This window comes from Acinonyx jubatus, chromosome A3, assembly GCF_027475565.1.
Source record: "Acinonyx jubatus isolate Ajub_Pintada_27869175 chromosome A3, VMU_Ajub_asm_v1.0, whole genome shotgun sequence".
Lineage (NCBI taxonomy): Eukaryota > Metazoa > Chordata > Mammalia > Carnivora > Felidae > Acinonyx > Acinonyx jubatus.
In genome coordinates, this window is record NC_069388.1 from 11,718,861 (window position 1) to 11,740,267 (window position 21,407).

The window sequence follows — 21,407 nt, forward strand, 5'->3', positions numbered from 1 at the left end:
GAACAAACTCTGGGGCTTATCAGATAACAAGGCTCCAGATACAGCCAGGGTTCTGAGAAGACCTGGTCGAAACAAACTTTGGCCTTCACAGTTGTGGTTTTCATTCACTGTGTCCCAGGTCGGGACCCATGCACCCATATCTTAATTCATCGGGCTGTTCAGCAAAGGCTTCTTGCCTGCCTGGTTGGCTCTGGTCTGTTCCAGGCACTTTGAGACCCAGAGGCCTTTGTGAAGACGACAGTGACAACGGGGATGAGAAAACTGACCTCTCCTTTAGAGTTTCGTGATTTGTGAGAGTTCCCAGGCTTCATAGTGCCAGCTGACTTTGTTTTAGCATACATAGTGAAACCCCCAAGAAATGTCATCTAACTCTCATGAGAACCTGTTGTTAGGTTCTCCTGTAGTTAGGTTCAGCCTCTGGTTGCATTTGTTTTACAGGTGAGGAAATAGAGAAATGAAGTTCCTCGCCCAGAGTCACGTAGCTGCTAATGCCCATAGGGGTCCTGGCTCCAGACTCTGTGTTCCTAACCACTGTGCTACATTGTCTCCCCGCTGCTTAGATTGTGAGTTTTCCTCTGTTCCCATTTGAGAATCACATGGGGTGTTAAGCAGTCAGTTAATGTAGGAGCGAAGAAATAGATTCCTGCAATGTGACGCTTGTTGCAGACAATAGGAGATTCTGCCTGAATGGAGCAAGACCTTTCCTTCTTCTGCTTGTGCTTCAAGATGCTGGTGCTCTCCTTCTTCTCACTGCGTGCCCAGGCCCTCCACCAGCTCTGTGGGGAGTAGGAAGACACGTGGGATGTGGTCCCGGCTGGAACAAGGAAGAGGGCCATGCTCACTAAGTGTTAGGACCATCTGATGTTCATCTTGGATCGTCATAAACACCGATGGTGAATGGCTAGCTTTGCCGTTCAGCGTTACTTGTTGAGTCATTTTTGATCCTGTACTTTTGGTTTTTTGGGTTTTGAAAACCTATCCAATTTACTGTTTTTACTCATTTGTTTATCTTTTTTTTTTAATCTCTGAAAACCAGGATTTATGGATCTATAAAATACTGGGGGAAGCCTGATCTAGAAAGCTAGTTTCTTCATGGAAATCATTTCTCGTTGTCTCTGAGAGTCCACTGCGTGGTTGACAGCTTCCTTCACTACATCTCTTCTCTTCCTGAGAAGGGGTTAGGTTTCTCGAGGATGTGAATTATTCTTCCCTCCCCCTTACTCTCCAGAGCACCTGGAGATGACTCAGAATCAAGTAGTTGTTCAATAGATTTATTAATCAACCGACTGATTTTTAGGTTCTAACAAATTAAGAATGAACCAATGTACAACATTGAGAATCTACTAAATACTGCTGAGTTTCACAGTGAAACAATGAATGAACAAAATGAACCACCAAATCCCATTGAAAATATTCTGTTCTACCTACAATACCCTGGATGACCCTGAGTTTCACTTTAGTGATTTCCGTAGGGAGCTAACTTGCAGTGAGTGGCTGCGGTACGCACAGTGCCTGCCTTCCACACATTCTTTTTTCTTTTTTCTCCTTTTTTTGATAACAGCTTTATTGAGGTAAAAATTCCTATATCCTAGGATTTGAAAACTGTAGAATACACCTTTAAACTGTACAGTTCAGTGGTTTTTATCATATTCAGAATTGTGCACCTGTCAGTAATTTCAGAACATTTCGTGACTCCGGAGAGAAACCTCCCCCATCAGCAGTCACTCCCATTCTGTCTCCCGTCCCCATCCCTCCCCTTTGACAGCCTTTCATTTACTTTTTGTCTCTGTGAATTTGTCTCTTCTGAACATTTCATATAAATGGAATTACACGATATGTGGTCTTTTGTGACGAGCTTTTATTTAGCATGTTTTCAAGGTTCATACATCACTTACCAGTAGCTCATTCCTTCCTATGGCTGAATGACGTTCCATTTTGTGGATAGACCACATTTTCTTCACTCATTAATTGATTGACAGACATTTGAATTTTTTCCATATTTTGCCAATTATGAGCAATGCTGCTGTGAATTTTTGTGTATAGGTTTTTGTGTGGACATATGTTTTCATTTCTCTTGGGCATATACCTAGGAGTGGAACTGCCTGGATCATATGGTAACTTTATGTTGAACATTTTAAATAACTGTCAGACTATTTTCCAAAGCGGCTGCACCGTTTTATATTCCCACCCAACAGTACATGAGGGTGTTGTTTTCTCCACACCCTCACCAACGCTTGTTATTGACTTTTTTTTTTTTCTTTTTTTTTTATCCCTGTCATTATGCTTGCCCTGGATCCCCAAGGTTAAAAGCAAAGTTGTAAAGGGAACTGTGTGCTTCTGGGTGCTTCCTATGACCGGTCTATTTTATGACTAGCATCCCTTATACAAGGGATGAACTGTGACTTTGCAATATCAACATAGTTATTAGTATCTAAATAGAGCACTTGAGTAACTTATCTCCCTGTTGTATTTTTGCTGCTGTATGACTCAACAAGAAAATCTTCCATCAAAAGTGGTCCAGCAAAAAAAAAAAAAAAAAAAGTGATCCAGCAACTCTAGGAATTTACTCTGCTCTTTTCAATGTGTTGCCCAAAGGCCTCTATGTACAAAATTATTGAATGCAGCCTTTTCAGTAGTAGCAAAATATTGGAAACCACCTCAGTGTCTTTCAGCAGACCATAGTATGTACTGTTGAGCTGTTGAAAAACAGGAGCCAGATTTATGTGTGCTCAACTGGAACGCTTTCCATGATATTTAAGGGCGAAAAGGAAGGTACAAGGCAGTATAGAATATGCTGCCACTGAGGAGGTGGGGGAGAGCAGGAGGTCGTACATATACTGTGTTTACAGTACTTTTGGAAGAACGTAAAAGAAATTGGTGACAGTGGTTGCCTTCTTCAAAAGAGATCTAGCTGGCTGGGGCCAACGTGGAAAGGAGGCTTATTTTTTTTGCCATTTTCCCTTTTGTGCTTTGAGTTGCTTTAAAGTTTCTCATCCAAGTGCCATTTGCAAAATTCTGACATAATGTCCAACTGTCTCCAACAGAGAACAGGTTACAGAGTGGCCAGGTTACAGAGCAGTTTCTCAGCCTGAGCGCCATTCACATCTTGAGCTGGATCCTTCTTTGTTGCGGGGCTGTCTTGTGCATTGTAGGGTCAGCAGCACCCCAGGTCTCTGCTCACTAGCAGAGTAGCACCTCTCTCCTCCAGTTGTGACAACCATTAATGTCTCCAGATGTTGGGGTGGGGGGCTGGGCAGAAATTGCCTGGGTTGAGAAACACTGTTATGCCTCTGGAGTTCTCCAAGATAATGTTTTTGTGCGTGGTTAGAGCCTGGGTGTGTGTTCATACACGTGGTTAGAGCCTGGGTGTGTGTTTATACACGTACTTCTCTAAAAGTCCCTACACATGCTTAAGAACGAAACATAATTACACAAGTGTGTGAACTAAAAGGAGACTGAGCCTTTCCCCCATTTCATTATACTCCCCACAGACTGTGTGTGTTCCTACTGGCTTTTGCTTTTGGGTACACAAACATAAATGCATATCCTTTTTAATAAAAATGAGACCTTGCTCTACACAATGTTTTGCAGCTTCGTGTTTTTCACATAACAGATGGTGGAAGTCTTTCCATATCAGTGCATGTTGATCTGTCTCTTTTTAAAAAGCTTTATGTGACATGTATGATACGTGAATATACCCTCATAAAAATTCTCAAACAATACAGAATATGTAAAGGAAGAAGTTTACTTTGTTCCCCTTAACTCTTTGTGTCAGGAAAAGAGAAAACCATGCTAGGTATTTCAAGAAAGCTAATTTAATAAAGGAAGGTGATCAAATTGGTGTTGGACTGCAAAAGCAGGAAAGGCACAGTGTGGGAGCACAGAGCTAATGCAGCAGGAAACAGTAACTTAGCCCTGGGGCCAGGAAGACTTGGGGGGCACGGGCCCGTCAGAACCAAGCACCTGGAGGAGTGGTCCCAGGAGGCAGTGAAAATGCTTGGGGACATTAAAAGACGCTAGAAGTCAGAGCAGCTCTCAATGCCACAATGAGGGGCTCATGTAGGCTGACATGGCAGGAAGAGAAATCTAATGGACAGGAACAAGTGCCTCCTTTCTCCTTTGTATTTTACATTAGATGATTGTGTGGTTAACTTGACAGTTTAGTCTTTAGGTTGAAGAATATTCAGGTGGTGCCGGCATTAAGTCAGAGAAATGAATAATTAATGTCACCTGAAGATGGGTCCAGTGGCTTGCTCAGAAGGATACCCTGGTGGCCGGTGGGAAGAGGGAGAGGCTTGGTACGAAGGAAGGTTGTGTCTCATCACTGTCTGGAGGGGTGTTTTGCAGGTGCCGGTTTAAGCTCTAAGCCCACCTTTCTCAGCTCTGCTTTGAATACTGGGGCCAGGACTCGGCAAACTACATTTTTCCTTTGTCAGCTGGTGCTCTATTGGGTTCCTCCAAACAGGGACACAGGAGAGCACCTGAAAGGCAAGAAGAAGGGCCTGTTCTGTCAGAGCCACTCTGGTAATGGCCCTTCATCCCAGCATCAGCAATGGGTCTCAGCCTCCATCCAGCTCGAGGGGGTGCTCCCAGAGCTGGCCCACAGTGCCTCCTCAGAGGTCTGGGTTCAGCTCTGGAGACCTGTAACCCTGAGCCTCTAGGTCTGAAAAACTGGCTTATTCCCTCTGTTCCCCCAGCCAAGGGACACCACTGCTTTCTGCCTGTTCCCTCTGTGTTAGCTCGGATCCCTTTCTGCCTTTTCAGTCCAGTGACACCTGTTTAACCACTTCCCTATATTAAATTCTCTGTTAAAGTACCTAGTGCGGTATCTCCCTTCCTGGGCTATCCCTACCTGCCATATCCCCGCTCTCCAGATTAACTGGGAGCAGCATTCAGTACCTCCCCTCTCACACCTCTTCCTGTGCATTTTCCTTCCCATCTTCAGAGCCACTCCATTAAGGATTTCTCACCTTTTAAAGGGCCCACTGCTCATTCTCACGTAGCATGTGCCCACCTTGTGCATCACACATAACTTGTGTATACCTGCGTCAGATTTCAACTGAGGAGCAGTTGTCTGGTTGACCTGAATCACCTTTTTATATACTGAGATTTTGTCATTTTGCTTGTTTTTGCAATCAGTACCTTTTCCTTTTCTCATGTATCATACAGTTTAAAGATAAATTTTATTTCATAATACTTCTAGGCTTAAAGAAAAGGTGCAAAGGTAGTATGGAACGTTCCCATGTGTTCCCCTCCCCCCCCCCCCCCCACCTTTCCCTGTTGTTAGCATCTTATGTTGGGATAGTACGTTTGTTACGACCAGTGATCCAGATACGGATGGCTTACTGTTAACCAAAGTCCATATTTTATTCAGGTGTTCTTAATTTTTACCTTGTGTCTATTTTCTGTTCCAGAATCCTATCCAAGATACCACATTATATTTTGTCATCCTGTCCCACAAGGGTGGCTGTGGCTGTGACAATTTCAGGTTTTTCTTGTTTCTGTTGCCCTTGACAGTTTTGGAGAATACTGGTCAGGTGTTTTGTAGAATGTCTGTATTGGAATTTATCTGATGTTTTTCATCATGATTAGGCTGGGATTATCTCCTGTATATAGTTTAGGCCCAGGAGAAGTTTGTAATCTCTAGGCTCTGGGCTCGTAGTGTCTAATGCATGAAACAACCCGTGTGCACATTCACATAGCCACACTTGGAGGGAGGTGTCTGCCTGCTTTTATAGGATGTACCTATTCTGCACCTTGATCTGTACCAAGAGCCACGTCTTGGCAGTCTTTGTCTGGGCCTCAGTCTTTGAAAAGACGACAGGGTACCCGATTTTATGAATATGCCGAATTTGTTGAGTCAGTCCCTTGCAGGTGGACATTTTGATTGTTTACAGTTATTTTTGCTGTTGCAGACAGTGTTCCACATTTTTGTGCATAAGTATGAGTCTGCCTGTAGGAAATACCTAGAAATGGCTTTGCTGGTTTGAGCTTGCGTGTTTCTCATTCTGATAGGCACTACCAAATTGCCCCATGAAGCTCAAGCCATGTCAACAAGGTGGAAAGCGTTTCATGATCAAACGATGAATCTGGAACAGTGTTCCTCACAGAGGTACCATGTTCTAGCACCTCTTGGGGCACATTTCCTTTCTTCAGTGAAACCTTTAGCAGGTCCCTGGAGCACTAGTAGACAGAACAAAAGAAGAAAACCAGAACCCTGTTTTCTACAAAAGTCTTGCTTTGGGCTTTTTAATGACCCTTGCGGTGTCTCTGTGTTCACTTGACTTGAGGCATTTTTTTCGTGGGTTTCAGTGAAATTGCCAGTTGAATGTCAATGGTCAGAAATTTAGTATTTCTTTTTTGCTTTCTAGGAAGTTCGTCACAGAATGCCTATTTTTAAATTAGACTTGATAGTGTCAAGAGCTACGAGATTTAATGTATGGAATAATCAGAAACCTGTTACCAAGCTGTCCACCTTCTTAACCATTTTGATGTCGTTGTTAATAGAATGATTAGTAAAAGTATATCGAGGCTGATAAGCCGTAAAACGTTCTCACAGGTGAATAAATTGATGCATCAGAAACTCCAAAATGTAGATCCAATATTTTAAAAAGACTTACTTTGATAATTACCACAAGCCCATGCCCCCAGGGACTATTCTGTATAAGAGATTCTGTCTTTCAATTGTGTGACAAACCATTGAGCATGAATGCTGGACACATCCAGAGATGAACTTGGGCTCATACAGTTAACAGATATTGCTGAGTGAGTAGTTGCTGATGGAGACCATGCTAGGTGCTAAGAATAGACCTTTTATCGTATTTTCCATAAGTCCCTTTGGCTTCCTTCTTGTGTTTACTGATTTTTTTTTTTTTTTTAACTTGTAAAGAGCAATATTCAAGTCCAGGAACATTTGAGTACCAATTCGGTTGAGGCCCCTGCCCTTCTTGTTCTGAGTTTATCGAAGAAGGTCTGACATGAGACTTCAGATGGGGAGTCAGGAAGACTTCTGAGAGGAAGGTGCCCTTGAGCCAAAGAGCTAGGATGGACTCAGAGGCGCAACCAATTTCGGGGCCCCAAGGTGGAGAGAAGTTGGGGCTAGATGGGGCGAAGAATAAAAAGAGAGGAAGGCAGGGGTGCACAGCAGGGTCTGACCCAGGAACACGGGCTTCCTTCTCGGGTCACTAGCAGCCACTGGAGAGGTTAGGCCAGCCGGGCCACTTCTTGCCTTTGGAAGGTCAGTCAGGCTGCTATGTGGAGAGCAGATCGTAGGGGGAGCAAGAGAGCAGAGACCAGGGGTGCTTGAGAGGAGGTGCGTGGTGGAGGGAAGCAGGTGGGTGTGGAATCTCTCTTGGAGGTGGAAGCTGAGACTTTTCTTGTGATTGGAAGGTAAGGGGTAAGAGAAAAGGGAATTCTAGGTGGCTGCCAGGTTTTGCTTTATCTAATGGCTAGATGGTGGTGCCACGTACAAGGGAAGAAGAGGGGAAGAGCAGGTTGAGTGAGGGTAGGTGGAAATCCAGAATTGAGTTTAGGTTTGTCACAGTTTGGAGTCCCTGTTACATGGATGTGTAAGGTTCCTGTGGGGATATTATGAATGCCTTCTTTTTTTTTTTTTTTTTTAGTGTTTATTTTTGAGACAGAGAGAGACAGAGCACAAGCAGAGGAGGGAGAGAGAGAGGAGACACAGAATCCGAAGCAGGCTCCAGGCTCTGAGCTGTCAGCACAGAGCCCGACGTGGGGCTCAAACCCACCAACTGTTGAGACCATGCCCGGAGCTTAACTGACTGAGCCACCCAGGCACCCCACATGAATGCCTTCTGAATTTTAAAACACGTTCGAGTTTTTTGTCAGGGATTGATCACTGTTTAGACACAATGCTTTCAAGGATTTAAATCACGTCTTCTGTAATTTGTTTCCCCCAAAGACAGCTAGATGTCGCTGTTTACACAGGAGCCTTTAGTGGTGCAACAGGCACTGGGGAGGGGAACACTGGTGCCTGCGAGGGGGACCTGTTGGAGGGTGGATGGCCTCTGCCTTCAAGGGGGCCAATATTATGGAGAGGCATCACCTCTCACAGTGGTGTTCAGGCAAGTAAATGATAACACTGGGACTTCATAAAAGAACAGAAAGCTGGGACTAGCTTGTCCTGTGTGACATTTGACCAGGTGATGTTTGAACTGGGTCTCAGTGGATGTGTGGCAGCTCAGGTGGGGGCAGGGCGCTCTAGGCAGACGGAACAGCCTGCCAGCAGCAGTGCAGCGAGGAGTCCATCGGCCTGGGGGGTCGGACTTTGCCGTGTTTTTCTACAGAGCCCCCGTTAGCATTTGAAGGATAGGTTTTTCCTCCGCGGGCCTGGTATCTTTAGCCTCCCGCCTCACCCACTAAATGCCTGTAATCTCTCAGGCCAGTGTCACGCCTGCAGGGAGAGGCGGCACCTAGCAGTTGAGCTCCCTCGTGTGGCGCCCAACCCCAGACGGATGATGGAGCGGGGAAGCAGCTCTCGCGTCTGCATCCGCGCCCTCTGACTTTGCTTTAATGTTGAAGCGAAGAGCTGCCTCTTCTCTGCTCTGCACATAGTGGCATCTGATGCATTGGCTGATGTCCCTGGCGTGAGCAGACGTTTAGTGTTGCTTCCCGGAGTAAAGAATACTCCTTACACACCATTCCCAGAGCATGGGACAGATCTGCAAGGTAGAGAAATTAATAGAAAAACCAGTCCATCTGATTGGACTTAATACTAACTCAAAATTTCAATGATACTGTTTTAAATTGTCTGTCTTTTTATTCCCCCCCCCCCCCCCCCCCCCCCGAGACCAGAGTTCATGTACACTAGTGTGGAGACTAGTTACTACTAACTTGACAAGTAACAAGTAGCCTGTGTATAAAGAAGGCAGATGCACCAGTTCTGCAGGCAGGAATAAATGGGGTTTCAAAAGATCTGCCTTTTTGAATTCATGGTTTGTAATTGCCTGATGTCTCTGTACCTTTTTTTTTTCCAGACAATTTATGAAAACCGAATATACAGCCTTAAAATAGAATGTGGACCTAAATACCCAGAAGCACCCCCCTTTGTAAGATTTGTAACAAAAATTAATATGAATGGAGTTAATAGTTCTAATGGAGTGGTAAGTTGTTTTTCCTGCCCATACTTGTTTGGGTTGAGAAATGCTTTGTGTTTACCATCAGGGGCACTTTGGCCCTCATTCCGTGTATTCCTTGGTTCTTTGACGATGAAATGCGTTGCAGTATGAACATATGCGGACTTGGGGCGAAGGCCTGTTCCCCAGCTGTATTTAAATCATCACTCATACGACACTTACTCTGGGCCAGCACCGTGCAGGTCACTTGGAGATATCGGCTCATTCTATTCATGAGGTAGAGATGAGGAAACCAAGGCCCAGAGATGCAAAATCTTATCCAGGATCATACTTTTACTTCCTGAGCCTTATTTGTGGTACATAGCATTTTTTTCTGTTTAACGGCCTCGTTTTATACTTATTTTTACTACCATATACGGAAAGCCAGTGTCACTTGTCGTAAGAAGGCAGTAACAGCAACAGTACAGTAAATGCTGCAAAATCAAAGTGATGTTAATACATTCTTCCTCCGTGTGTTTCTTGCCAAAGGCTTTGCACCTTTGAGACCTGCTCTCGTTCAAAGGGAAAATCAGCAAGGGTTGAAGGGTTTTACACATTAACATCATGTGAACTAAGCCTTTGTTTTGAGGTACTCAGAAGACTTGAAAGCAGACTGGGAAGAGACGAGCCTTGTTGCTGTGTGTTCAGGGTTTAAGGTCATATCTGAGTTCCACCTGAAGTCCAGAACCCGGAACTCTACCCACACTTTGGAAAATTTCCTCTGGGAATTGCGAGCATAACTCGAGAGTGTGACTCTGGGGCAGTCCTTGTCACGAGAGCGTGGACCTGGGCCACCGCCTGCCTTGGCTGTCCTACTGCCCTGTGCGTCGTTATCGTCCACCAGGGTGTAGACTTGAGACAAGACAGGCTGTGAGCAGTGGCAGCAGCCAGCCCAAGAGAAGAGGCCACCGTTCTAGAGCCAGTTGGGTTGAGTCTCGCCGAGTGTGTGAGCCATTTCTCTAAAGGTGGCTCTACTTATCCAAGACTTCCTTCTCCCAAACAGAGACACAAACAGAAAAAGACTGACTGAAGGGAGGGGATCATGCAGGGGCTCTGCGTGTCGGGTCTCATTGTGTGACTGGCATGTTCAGCTTGAAAAGTGCATTTCACTCGTGTCGGTAGCTTAACTCCAGCATGTAGCGATTCATTTGTTTGAGGTCCTGACGGTACTTTTTTCGTTTGCCTTTTTGTAGGTGGACCCAAGAGCCATATCAGTGCTAGCAAAATGGCAGAATTCATATAGCATCAAAGTCGTCCTGCAAGAGCTCCGGCGTCTAATGATGTCTAAAGAAAACATGAAACTCCCTCAGCCGCCCGAAGGACAGTGTTACAGCAATTAATCAAAAAGAAAAGCCACAGGCCCTCCCCTATCCCCCTCCCATTCGATTTAAGCAGTCTTCATTTTCCACAGTAGTAAATTTTCTAGATACGTCTTGTAGACCTCAAAGTACTGGAAAGGAAGCTCCCATTCAAAGGCAATTTATCTTAAGATACTGTAAACGATACTAATTTTTTTGTCCATTTAAAATATATAAGTTGTGCTATAACAAATCATCCTGTCAAGTGTAACCACTGTCCACATAGTTGAACTTCTGGGATCAAGAAAGTATATTTAAATTGGTTCCCATCATAACTGGTGGGGCACATCTAACTCAACTGTGAAAAGACACATCACACAATCACCTTGCTGCTGATTACATGGCCTGGGGTCTCTGCCTTCTCCCCTTCTCCTCCCCCTGCCTCCCTGCCTGCCTCCCTCCCTTCCCTCCCTCCCTCCCTGCAACAGCCCTCCAGCTTGGGGTGGCTTGCTAGAGTAGGTGTGAAGGTTTTAGGTCACAGCCTGTGGGACTACTGCTGGGTGTGTGGGGGTGCTCCAGCTGCACCCCTGCTTTTTTTAAGTCTTAAATGATGCCCCCCACCACCACACCCCTCCCCCCCCCCCCAAGCCATTGTCCCTTCTTCACTTTCCACCACCACCCTTGGCCGAAGCATAGATTGTAACCCCCTCTGCTCCCCTCTGAAATTGGCCTTTGGTGAGGAATTCAGGGCTCTCCCCATATCTTCTCCCCCACCTTAATCGAGGGGTGCTGCTTTTTCCTTCCTCCTCCTCAACTCCCTTTTTGTACCATCACCACCCAACACTTTCCACAATACTTCCTTGCTTTGGCCAGAAGCCATCAGGTAAGGTTGGAAAGAGTCTCTGACTTCCCTCGTTTAGTTTTGGAACCACATTTACTCACTCTCCACCAGCCTGGGAATGAATATTGGGTCCTCAGCCCTGCCACCCTCTGCTGTCATCGTCAGCTGATGCGGTTTTTTAGCTCAGGTTTTGATAAAGTGAAAAGAACAGTCACCAGGGGTACTCACACCTGCCAGCTCTCAAAGTTCTTGGTGGTTAAACTTGGAGAAAGGCCACAGAAGACACTTGTAAGCACACACGATCCCTCTGAATGAATTTTCTTTTCCTGTAATTGCTTTTGCTTTTAAAAATTGAAGAAGTTTTACACAGGGTTCTCATGTGGTCATCTTGCAATCCGTTTGGGTCTAGTTTGGAATGTGGCAACTGGAACAAAAAGAACCTTGAATTCGGTGCATACTTTGGTTTTGGTGCTGCTGTTTCTCACGGTCCTCAGCAGGGATTGAAAAAGAACTCGGTGTGCACAGCAGATCCCCGAAATTGGCGGGCTTGACTTCCTGGCAAATTGCTGCGTTTTTCCACTTTTCTGTTCAGGACCACTAAATGCTGAGATGTGGATGCATACCGAAATAAAAGCGATTCATTGTGTTCTAAAGTTTTTTTTTTTTTTAATTTAGTGTTTGTGTAAAATCACCTTTTGAAGCAGCAACTATCAAGTCTGAAAAGCAATCGATGTTTCCATTAATCTTTTTCTGGGGGAAACCTTAGTTCTAAGGATTTAACATCCTGTAAGTAAAGGTTAACATAACAGTATTCCATAAGCAGCCTTTTTATTGTCAGACCATTGCCTGATTTTAATATAATAAAAAAAAAGTGTGCATTAATATTTAAGAAGCTGTGCCCTTCTTCCTCTTGGCTTGTAATTTAGGAACGATTTAATGTCTTGGATGCTTTGGGATTCAAATTGATGTTCCCAAAGCGGGGGTCGGCAAACCTTCTTCCACCGAGGGCCTAAGTCAGTAAATCCTTGGGCCGCTTTGTGGGCCAAGAGGCAAAATGGAAGGAAGACCCTATGTAAGTGTTTTATTCGTATAGTGAGAGAAAACAGATACCCACAAAATTTTTTTATTGATGAAATTCAATATCTAATAATTGAGTACAATCCTTTTTGTAATGTTACAATTCTGATGAAAAAAATGGAATTCTTTTTTTGGGGGGGATAACGTTTTGCTTCATCAGAATTCAAAGATAATATTCCTGATTATCAGGTAAGTTGTGGAAATCCTCCTTCACCCAGGGGCTGTACAAAAACAGGCAGTGGGCCGGGTCTGGCCCATGGTCCACAGTTTGCCAACCCCTGTCCTAGAAGATTGTAGTGAAAAAGGCGGGGTGGTGCTCTCCTTTAAGTAGCTTTGTTAAGTCCCTTGTAGTGCGTACTTACTGGCTGGATTTAGTCTATTGGGAAGGGGAAAATGGGACTTTCACATGGGTTTCTGGTGCGTGAAACCAGAATTTTGTTTGACAGTTTGTCTGCTCTCTACTGTGTAAGGAGTGGAAACGTGTCTGCGGCTGTTTTTATCCAGGATCTGAACTTCCTGCTGTGGTCCCAACCGCCAGCAGGCACGACTTGAGTGTCCTGTGGCAGGGGCCGGGCCGTTCTTTTGTGGCTGCTGGGGCCAGCTCAGATGTCAGAGCCTCATCCTCCAGAAAGCACAGCCCGAATTCCTGCCAGATGGTCCCTGGGAGTCCTGTGGAGTGAACCACTGCCTTTCAGCTCCCCTGAAGGGAGTTGGCCGGGACCCGTGTGGGTTCTTTGCCCTCCGTCCTCCGTTCCCCTGAGGGAGGAACAGGACGGGAGGTTCTAAACTTATTTCACAATGCTGCTGGGAAATCCCAAGGCAGATTCGGGGCTGAATCTAAAGGTGACAGCTCCCATGTGCTGTGTGACCTCCAGAAGGAGGAGCCATCGGAGATGCTGGAGCGTGCACCTTTTACCTTCTTAGCGGGCTAACAAAACTGACCTCAGAGCTTTGGAAGTTCGGCTCGAGTCTCGTGGTAACTGTTTGAGTCTGATCTGCAGTTATGTGCCACGGTCATGTGCTCTGCTCTTCCTTGTTGCCGGCGGGTTTACAGGTGGTCTGCAGGTCGGGCCTAGATTTAGGGCAGGGAAGACGCGCTTGTCTGGGGACCTAGTGTGCCGCTTCACCAGGTGGCCTGCTCGGACCTGCCGGGTCTTTGCTCTCGAAAGAAAGAAGATACATCTATTATTTTTCACTGGGTAGAACCGCGGGGTCCGGGGGTGCACGGAGGTCTGCACAGCGACCTGACAGAGTGGACGAGAAAGCACACCCTCTGATGCACCCAGAGCAAACCCGCGGTGGGTCTCCAGGACCCCGGGACCTTTGACCACGATCTTGGAGTGAGGGCAGGGCCCTTGTGTGTCTTTGTCCTGTCGAGGAAGTTCTGGAGCCCTTCGGGTGGGGGCAGGCTCCGCGGTCTGCCGTTGTGTCCACCCCGGCTGTCGGGGCTCCCGGCTCCGCCTCTTGCCCTTCCGTACTCTTCCCCTGCGCCCCAGGAGCCCGTGGACGCTAAGCCACGTCCCCCTTCCTTGCTTGTGTCTGCTCCACACTCCTCATCAGAACCCGGGGAGCGATGGCTTGCCATTAGGGCTGTCCCCTTCCTTCCTCAGCCGAGGAGGAAATTCTAAGGAAGGGCAGCTTGTGAAAGCGTGTCTTTCCAGGGTGAGTCCCAATCCGCCGGGGCGGGGGCTGGACGGGCCACAGAGCTCTGAGCTGTGAGGCGTGATAACTGAACATACCCCGAAGGCTTTCTTGTGGGGATCACAGGAGGCTACCTGCCCTTGCTTGTAGTCCGAGCCTCCACTGGCTGGTGGGAGGTGACCTTGGAAGAGGGGAGGCCTAGTGCCGGAGCCAGCCTCACTGCTGCTGCCGGACTTCCCACCGTGAACAAGAAGGCACGGGCCACAAGTCGGAGTTCGGGGGTGGGTGAGTATGGAGGTGCTGCCCAGTGCTCGGGATGTGGGCTCAGCGAATGCCAGCTCTTTGATTTGTAAGAGAAGCTGTGAATGCAGATTTTTAGGTGGAATCCACTTCACTCCCCACGTAGAACAGAGACCTTCACAGCTTGTGGGCCACAGCAGAGAGCTCCGTGGACAGACGGCTCTGTCACCAGCTGCACCTTGGCCCTCCCCTGGTTGTTATCACGGTGGCCTTTGGCCCCTGGGAGGCTTGTGGTCCTGGAAGCCCCGCCCACGGGCATACTGTGGGTCCTCAGAGCATGGGCAGCACCACCTGTAGCACAGGTGGAAGCTTCTAAGAAGCCGAGAGTTGCTGCAGAATTCACGAAAAACAGACCCGTGTTTCACGGAGTCCAATGCAGTCCCAATGTGAGACGTGCCCCATCGTTTTTATGTACCACGAAGACAAAAATGCTGTCGCTGTTAAATGTAAGACACTGCTGATTACAAGGAACGTCCCAATTCCACAAATGTTAAGATGTGAAGGTGTCCGTATGGTCACTTGCGGCAAGGACAGAGGCGGTGGCCTCACTGGTGGTGACGGACCGTCGCCACATCGCATCCCCCGCTGAAAACACTGATGTGCAAACCTACGACGGGCCAACCCGAGCCAGAGACCCCATCTTTGCCTTTACTAAATACAGAACACACGGACCTAGGAAGCACTTCCAACAGCAGAAAGAGAGTAGAGCAGAAGGTGAAGTTCGCTCTGGCCTCTGAGCCATCGTCTCCAGGCCAGCACCTGCGTCGTGGGCCCTTCAGATCCGGTGGAAACCAGGCCTCCCTCCACTCCCCTACCTCCTTCCCACGGGAAGGAGGTTTGTTTTTTAACACGACCGGGAACGTGGCCTCCACTTTGCTCTCCCCCTGCAGGTTTTTCTTCCTAAACGGGACCTGCCGAGGTCCCTGGGGAGGAGCCGTGTGCTTCTGAACGGCCGCTGAGCACCCAGTAGGCGGTGGACCCCCACCCCGCTCCCCCGGCCCTGATGGGCACCCAGGCGGTCTCTGACGTTTTGCAGCCCTCACCAGCCTTAGGGTGCGTGTGGGTGTGCATGCACACATCTGGATAGTCAAGGCCCGGGAGTGGGCTTCTCCATCCAAGGACGTGGGCACTTAGTGTCATTTTCAAGTTGCCTGCCAAGGGGATAGCATCTCACCCTCCCATCAGCAGTGTAGGACGGGTCTCTTCCCCTCCCTGTCCCTCTGATCTTACCTCTCTGCCCGCCCATCTTTGAGCTGAGTTGGCTATTCCACAGTCTCCTGCGCATTTTCTTAGGTGAGAGGCTGGGTCCTCTCAAGTTGAGAAGTCATGTTTTTCCCTCCCAACCGTGACCTCTTTGTTAGTTTTTCCTACCAGTTTGTAAGAGTGCCTTACATAGAAGAGTTCTTGCTGTCTGAGATGGACATTTGACGCATACACGGACGGGTCTGGTGTTCTTGGCAGGGTTAGCTGATGGGAGGCCACCTCCACCAGCCATTGAGGGCCCTGCGGTACAAGTAGCTCAAATTGGAAACCTTCGCTTGTGGTCAGCCGGGGACGTTTTCAGTCCCTCCTCAAGGCCCGTCCGCCTCAGGGTCCTGTAAATGAATAGGGGTGAAGACAGGCATGCGGCCCACAGAGCGGCTTTCTGACACCACCCATCGTTTGCTGCGTGACGCGGGTGTGTGTCCTGATGTGTCCTGACGTGTCCTGCCCCCGGCAGTGCTTGGAAGGGCACAGACTTCGTGCCGATGGGTGGGTGCACTAAGAAACTTCTTGCTTCCAGAAGCCGGTTCTCACATCCACCAGTACCTTCCCAGCCCAAGTCGCCATCACCTCCCTGGGCCCCCCCCCTCCCCCCCCCCCCCAGCCCCCACAGGCCATTCCCCACACAGAAACTCAGCCTAGAATGCTCGTCACGCTCTTCTCTGTGTGGCTGGCTCTCCATCGCCAGGATAGCGGCTCGTTTATATCCTCCCAAGAGAGGCTTTCCCACGCCCTGTCCTCCTTTGGGCACAGCACCCGCTTGGGTTTTGTTCTGAGCAGTTACTAATATCTAACAATATCTTCAGTTATTCTTCTTTCCCTCCTTGGAGCGGACCTCGTGCAGGTGAGGGCCTCATCCGGTTTATCCCATGCTGTGCCCCCCATACCAAAAAGCAACGCCAAAGCTGAAACCCGTTAAAAGAGCACGTGAGTTACTCCCCAGAGCTGGGCCTGGGCCTTCCTCTCCCGGCCATGGACAGTGATAAGGGAAGGGTCTCGATGGTCCGTGAGGCCTTGGGCTGCCCCTCCATGAACTCACGGGGTGATGTTTGGACAGCAGGGTGGATGGGTGAGTTGGTGGAGGGACTGGCTGAGTTTGGTTCCAGGGGAAGCTTGTAAGTGGTTGTGTGGATGCAAGGACAAGCATAGGAGCGAGGAGAGGTGAGATCTTCACGTAAGGTATCCCACGACCCCAGCGACGAACCCCCGGGGTCAGGAGTCAGGTGCGCCAACCCCAGCTCATCCGTCTACCTGCTGTGTGGCCCTGGGCAGCCTCCTTAACCTCTCTCTGCCTACTTCACAGGGTTATTCTAAGGAGTACTGGAGGTTTTACGTGTTGTGGGATTCTCACAGTCCTCAACACACAGCAAACCCTCAGGAAACGTTAGCTCCTGAACGCTGAGCAGAACAGGAAAGAAACTTCCCAGGTCTGCGGACATTTGGAACGAGTTCCGGCTCAGAGCTACGCACCCGGCACCGGCCAGCAGAGGGCGCCCGCGCGCTGCAGACCGAGGCGCGGGCTCTGGGGCCACACCTCCGGTCCCAGCCAGGCCCCCACCTTGACAGATGTGGCCTCTGGGCAGGGAGGGACCACTTCAGAGCAGGGCTCTCAGGAGCCTGCGTGCATTTGGCGAAGGGGGACTTGCAGGAAACACGGGGGGGGGGGGGGCGGGGGGGTGCAACCTCCCCGCCCCCCCCCCCATACCCGGAGGAGCTCTACCCCAGCTACACCCTTGCTGCCTCTGGCTTCAGGGGTTGCAAATCCAAATGCTTCAAAGGCTTGATGGGGGCCACTGCGAACTGGAAAACTGACCTATTCAGCTCTGGAATATGGACTCAGGGTGGCCACATCTTTTGATTTTTCAAAAGAGAAGCCAGACCTCAGTATTTAGTAAAGAACCTCAATTTTTATGGTGGCAATGGATTAAAGGCTTTTTTTTTTTTACTTTTAACCGCCAGTTGCCACCTCTGAGCCACCTTGTATCTTTGTTAAGTTTATTTTTGAGAGAGAGAGAAAGCTTGAGTGGGGGTGGGGCAGAGAGAGAGGGAGAGAGACCGAATTCCAAGCAGGTTCCTCACTGTCAGCACAGAGCCTGATGCGGGGCTCGACCCCGAGAACCATGAGCTCATGACCTGAGCCGAAATCAAGAGTCTGACGCTTAACCGACTGAGCCCCCCAGGCGCCCCCGAGCTACCTTTTAATGCTGCCTTGAGATAAAACCACGTCCCTCTGTTTCCTCACCTGCCCACCAGCCGCCCTCCTTCTGGCTTCAGTTTGCTGGTCACCCCCTCCTCTGGGTTCGGTTAGGAGCTGCACCCCATCCCTGAGCTTTCCCAGTAGAGCTTTCATTCACTGGTTCATTCCTTCATTTGTTCCTTCGACAAGCGACAAGCGACAAGCATTAACTGCATGCTTTCTACCTGCTGAAAGCAGGACCACAGATAAGGTCATTTTCGAAACATTAAACACAAGTAAAGGAACAGGATGGGAGGGCAGCATTGAGCAGAGAGGGCCTCTCTGAGGAGGTGATTGTAAGTGTGTGGAGGAACCGCTGTGCCCAGAGCCTGGCAGGGTGGACAGTTCCAGGTAAAAGAAACAGCAAGAGCAAAGGCCCTGGGGTGGGAAGATGCAAACGTCCACGGTGCCTGGCCCATCGCAGGCATTCTGTGAACAGATGAATAAGGAGACACAGGGATGTGTTGTGCCGGGTCCCATGCTGGGCACAGGGGAGGGCGATGACTGATGAAGAATGAATGAATGAATGAATGAATGAATGAACAAACGAACAGACCCAGGGCTTGCTGGGGTCCTGCTGCTCCTGCCCTGGATTCATTAGCTCTGTCCCAGGCCTTTCCTTCACATGCGCTGGCCTCATATGCAGCCTGGCTTGGAAGGGTTTTCCATTTCTAAGGGCCCTTGCACAGCCCCAAGACATCCCCCACATCTGCCCTGAGCCCCCTTTTCTATGTTCTAGAAACAGGCTCAGAGTCCGCATGGGCTTGTCAAGGGTTCTGAGAGCATCAGGCCGTTCCTCAGAGAAAGGCAGTGACCTGGGGCCGCAGAAGCCCTCACCCCCACCCTTGTCCTGTGTTGAAGTCCAGCCTGGATGAAATGAGATCTTTCCTAAAAGGTAGCATGTTGGTGCATCCACTCATGAGTGAGGCCTAGAGAGAGGACAGGTCTGTCTGACACTGGTTCATCCAACAGATGTTGGGAGGGCTTCTGCGCCAGGCCTTGGGGTTGCAGGACAGGCAGGAGAGGGCAGAGAAGCCCCTTGCCCTCACCCAGCTGTCGTTCCAGGCACAGGAGACGTGGGAAATAATGAGTCTATAAGACAATTTAACTACTGGATCGGGGCGGTAAAAACAGCACAGTGAGCTGATGTGAGACGAGAAAGGGTGTGGGGAGATCTCTAAGGAGGTGACATCTGAGCTGAGTGCAGGTTAGGGAAGGAATTGGCAGAGGGAGCTGAGGGCGCCAATGTCCTGAGGCTGGCATGAGTTTGCTGGGATGACAGACCGGCAAGGAAGCCAGTGCGCCTGGAAGAACGGGGTGACCTCGCGAGGTGATGTGAGGATAAATGAGACAGTACAGAAAAGGGTCTGGAACACAATACCTCAATCATCCTCCCCAGGTCTGGGCCTCGGGACCATTCTAGGAAAGGCCATGAGGTCTTTTGGGCCCTATCTGTGGCTTATAGGGTCAGTAACCCCCTCTGTGCGCCCAGGTGCCCCCACCAAGGCCTGGGGGACGAGAGTGAACCCTGCCTGTCGTGAGGTGGTCCCCGAGCTGCGCCCCAGTCTATAGCAGTGGCCTCCCCTCCCCAGGACCTGCCCCTTGGTGGCCACACCCCAGCCATTCACAACTTGGGGGCACCTCCCCCAGCCTGGTCCAAGTGCCAGCCATCCTGGGTCACCCCGACCTGACCGTTTGACCTTGCTGAGCCTCAGGCAGGGCCGCCACCTGCCCAAGCCAGGCCTGCCTCTCGCCTCCTCACCCCACCCCCACAGCGGTTCTGGCGCCCAAGCCATGGGTTCCTTGGAATGTGATTATTTTTCTTCCCAGATAATTCAGGCCAGAAGACTGGGCCGGCCACTTCCGGCCACACTGACCCCACTGCCTTCCTGATCTTTCTTTCCACTAACTTGACACTGTGGTCAGAGGCCTAAAGCCAGACCCAGAAGCCCCCTTGCCTCCCCTTCTTGCCTGGACCCTGATCAGCACCCAGCTCTGGGAATCTGACTAAACACCAGGACCCTCAGCTGCCCCTTTCCCACAAACCCCAACTGAGAACATGCTGACCCAGCCATGGCATCCAGCAAGTATTATACTCTACAGTTTATAGAGTGATTCCAAATCATAGAGCTCCCCAGGGCTCCCCAGATAACCCACAGATGTGTCAGCATCCACACCTCCAGATTCATTCATTTAACAAGTATTTAATGAGCACCTACTGGGTGCCAGGCTCTGCCCCAGGCCCGGGGGATATAGCAGAGAACAAAACAGGCAGAAACACTTGTCTTCATAAAACTGACATTCTGGGGGGGGGGGGGGTGACCACGGAGGGGGGTACAGGAAGAAAAAATAAGTAAAAACTCAATTATGTAGCATATTGGTTGGCAATAGATGCTATGGTGGAAAATAAAGCAGGGTAGGCAGATGGGGGTGATTGGCGTGGGGCAGGAAAGGCCTGCTATTTGAGAAGGTGGCATTTGGACAAAGACCCGAATAAGACGAGGGAGTGAGTCATGTGGATCCTGGGGGGGGGGGGGGGGGCGCGGAGAGGAATGTTCTAGGTAGAGGAAACAGCCAGTGCAAAGGCCCTGAGGCAGGAGCATGTCTGATTTGTGGCAGGAACAGCCAGGAGGCCGGTGTGGCTGGAGCAGAGTGAACGAGGAAGATAAGGGAGAAGATGAGGCCCGAGTGACAAGGGACACATCATGCAGGGCCTTGTAAAGATTTGCCTTTTTTCTCTGAGGGAGACAGAGACTGTGCAAAGGAGGAACAGGATGGGACTCGGGTTTTCTCAGTCCTAGCTGCATGCAGAGGACAGACCATGGGGGTGAGGGTGGAAGCAGGAGACGCAGAGGTGACAGAGACCACCAGGGTGCGGAGGGAGGAGAGGACGGGGCTGCCGCAGGTGTTCCCAGGACACCGGGTAAGAAGTGACTGGACGGCGGACGCCATGCTTCACTGGTTCAAGACGGACATTGTTCCACACTGTGCACCTCTCCAGTCGATGTCCATGGCCTCTCGGATTCACGGAAACCAGACTATTGGGGTAGTGGAGCACACGGGGTGGGCGCGGGGGTCGGGGGGAGGAGCAGAGACCCCCCAGCTCTGGACCCAGCCCAGGGAGGCCGGCGTTGACTTCTCCTGCCCCGGGGGAGGCTCGGAGGAGCCAGTTTGTGGGGGGCCATTCAGCACTGGGTACATTCCACTGAGTGCAATGCCAGACGGAGGGGTCAAGGAGGCTGGCGGGTCCAGAGCTGAGGGAAGAGCTGGGACTGGGGACAGATGCCCGGGCTGAGGACAGACGGCTGCAGTGGCCCGTGTCTGAGCTTCCCAGAGGCAGCATGGATGAAAAGAAACAGGGAGGCCCGTACAGCCCTCTGCTACTCATGCTTTCGAATTAGGAAAAGGTCTCCTTCCTATAGGCACAGCCACCTGGGCCGGTGGTCTGGGAGTCATCGACAGCCTCTGCCTCTCCCTGTGGGTGCAGCCCTGCACTGGTCGCTGAGCACAGATGTGACCACACCCCAGGCCCCACTCAGCCCTCTGCTCCATGACCTTGGGGTCTTCCTGTGTTAACAGGATAAAACTGAGGCCCAGAGAGGCTGAGTGACTGG

The 21,407-nt window shown here is 49.7% G+C and overlaps 1 protein-coding gene across 4 annotated transcripts in view; it reads left to right on the forward strand.

Moving 5' to 3' along the window:
* UBE2V1 (ubiquitin conjugating enzyme E2 V1) overlaps window positions 1–11,929 on the forward strand; it is a 30,401-nt gene extending 18,472 nt beyond the window's left edge. For all 4 annotated transcript variants that reach the window (XM_027046727.2, XM_053199835.1, XM_027046726.2 and 1 more), the window contains 2 exons: window positions 9,000–9,125; window positions 10,331–11,929. In XM_027046727.2, the coding sequence (XP_026902528.1) occupies window positions 9,000–9,125; window positions 10,331–10,477 (273 nt within the window). In that variant the 3' untranslated portion in view covers window positions 10,478–11,929. The remainder of the gene's footprint in view (window positions 1–8,999; window positions 9,126–10,330) is intronic.
* Window positions 11,930–21,407: the final 9,478 nt, after the last annotated feature.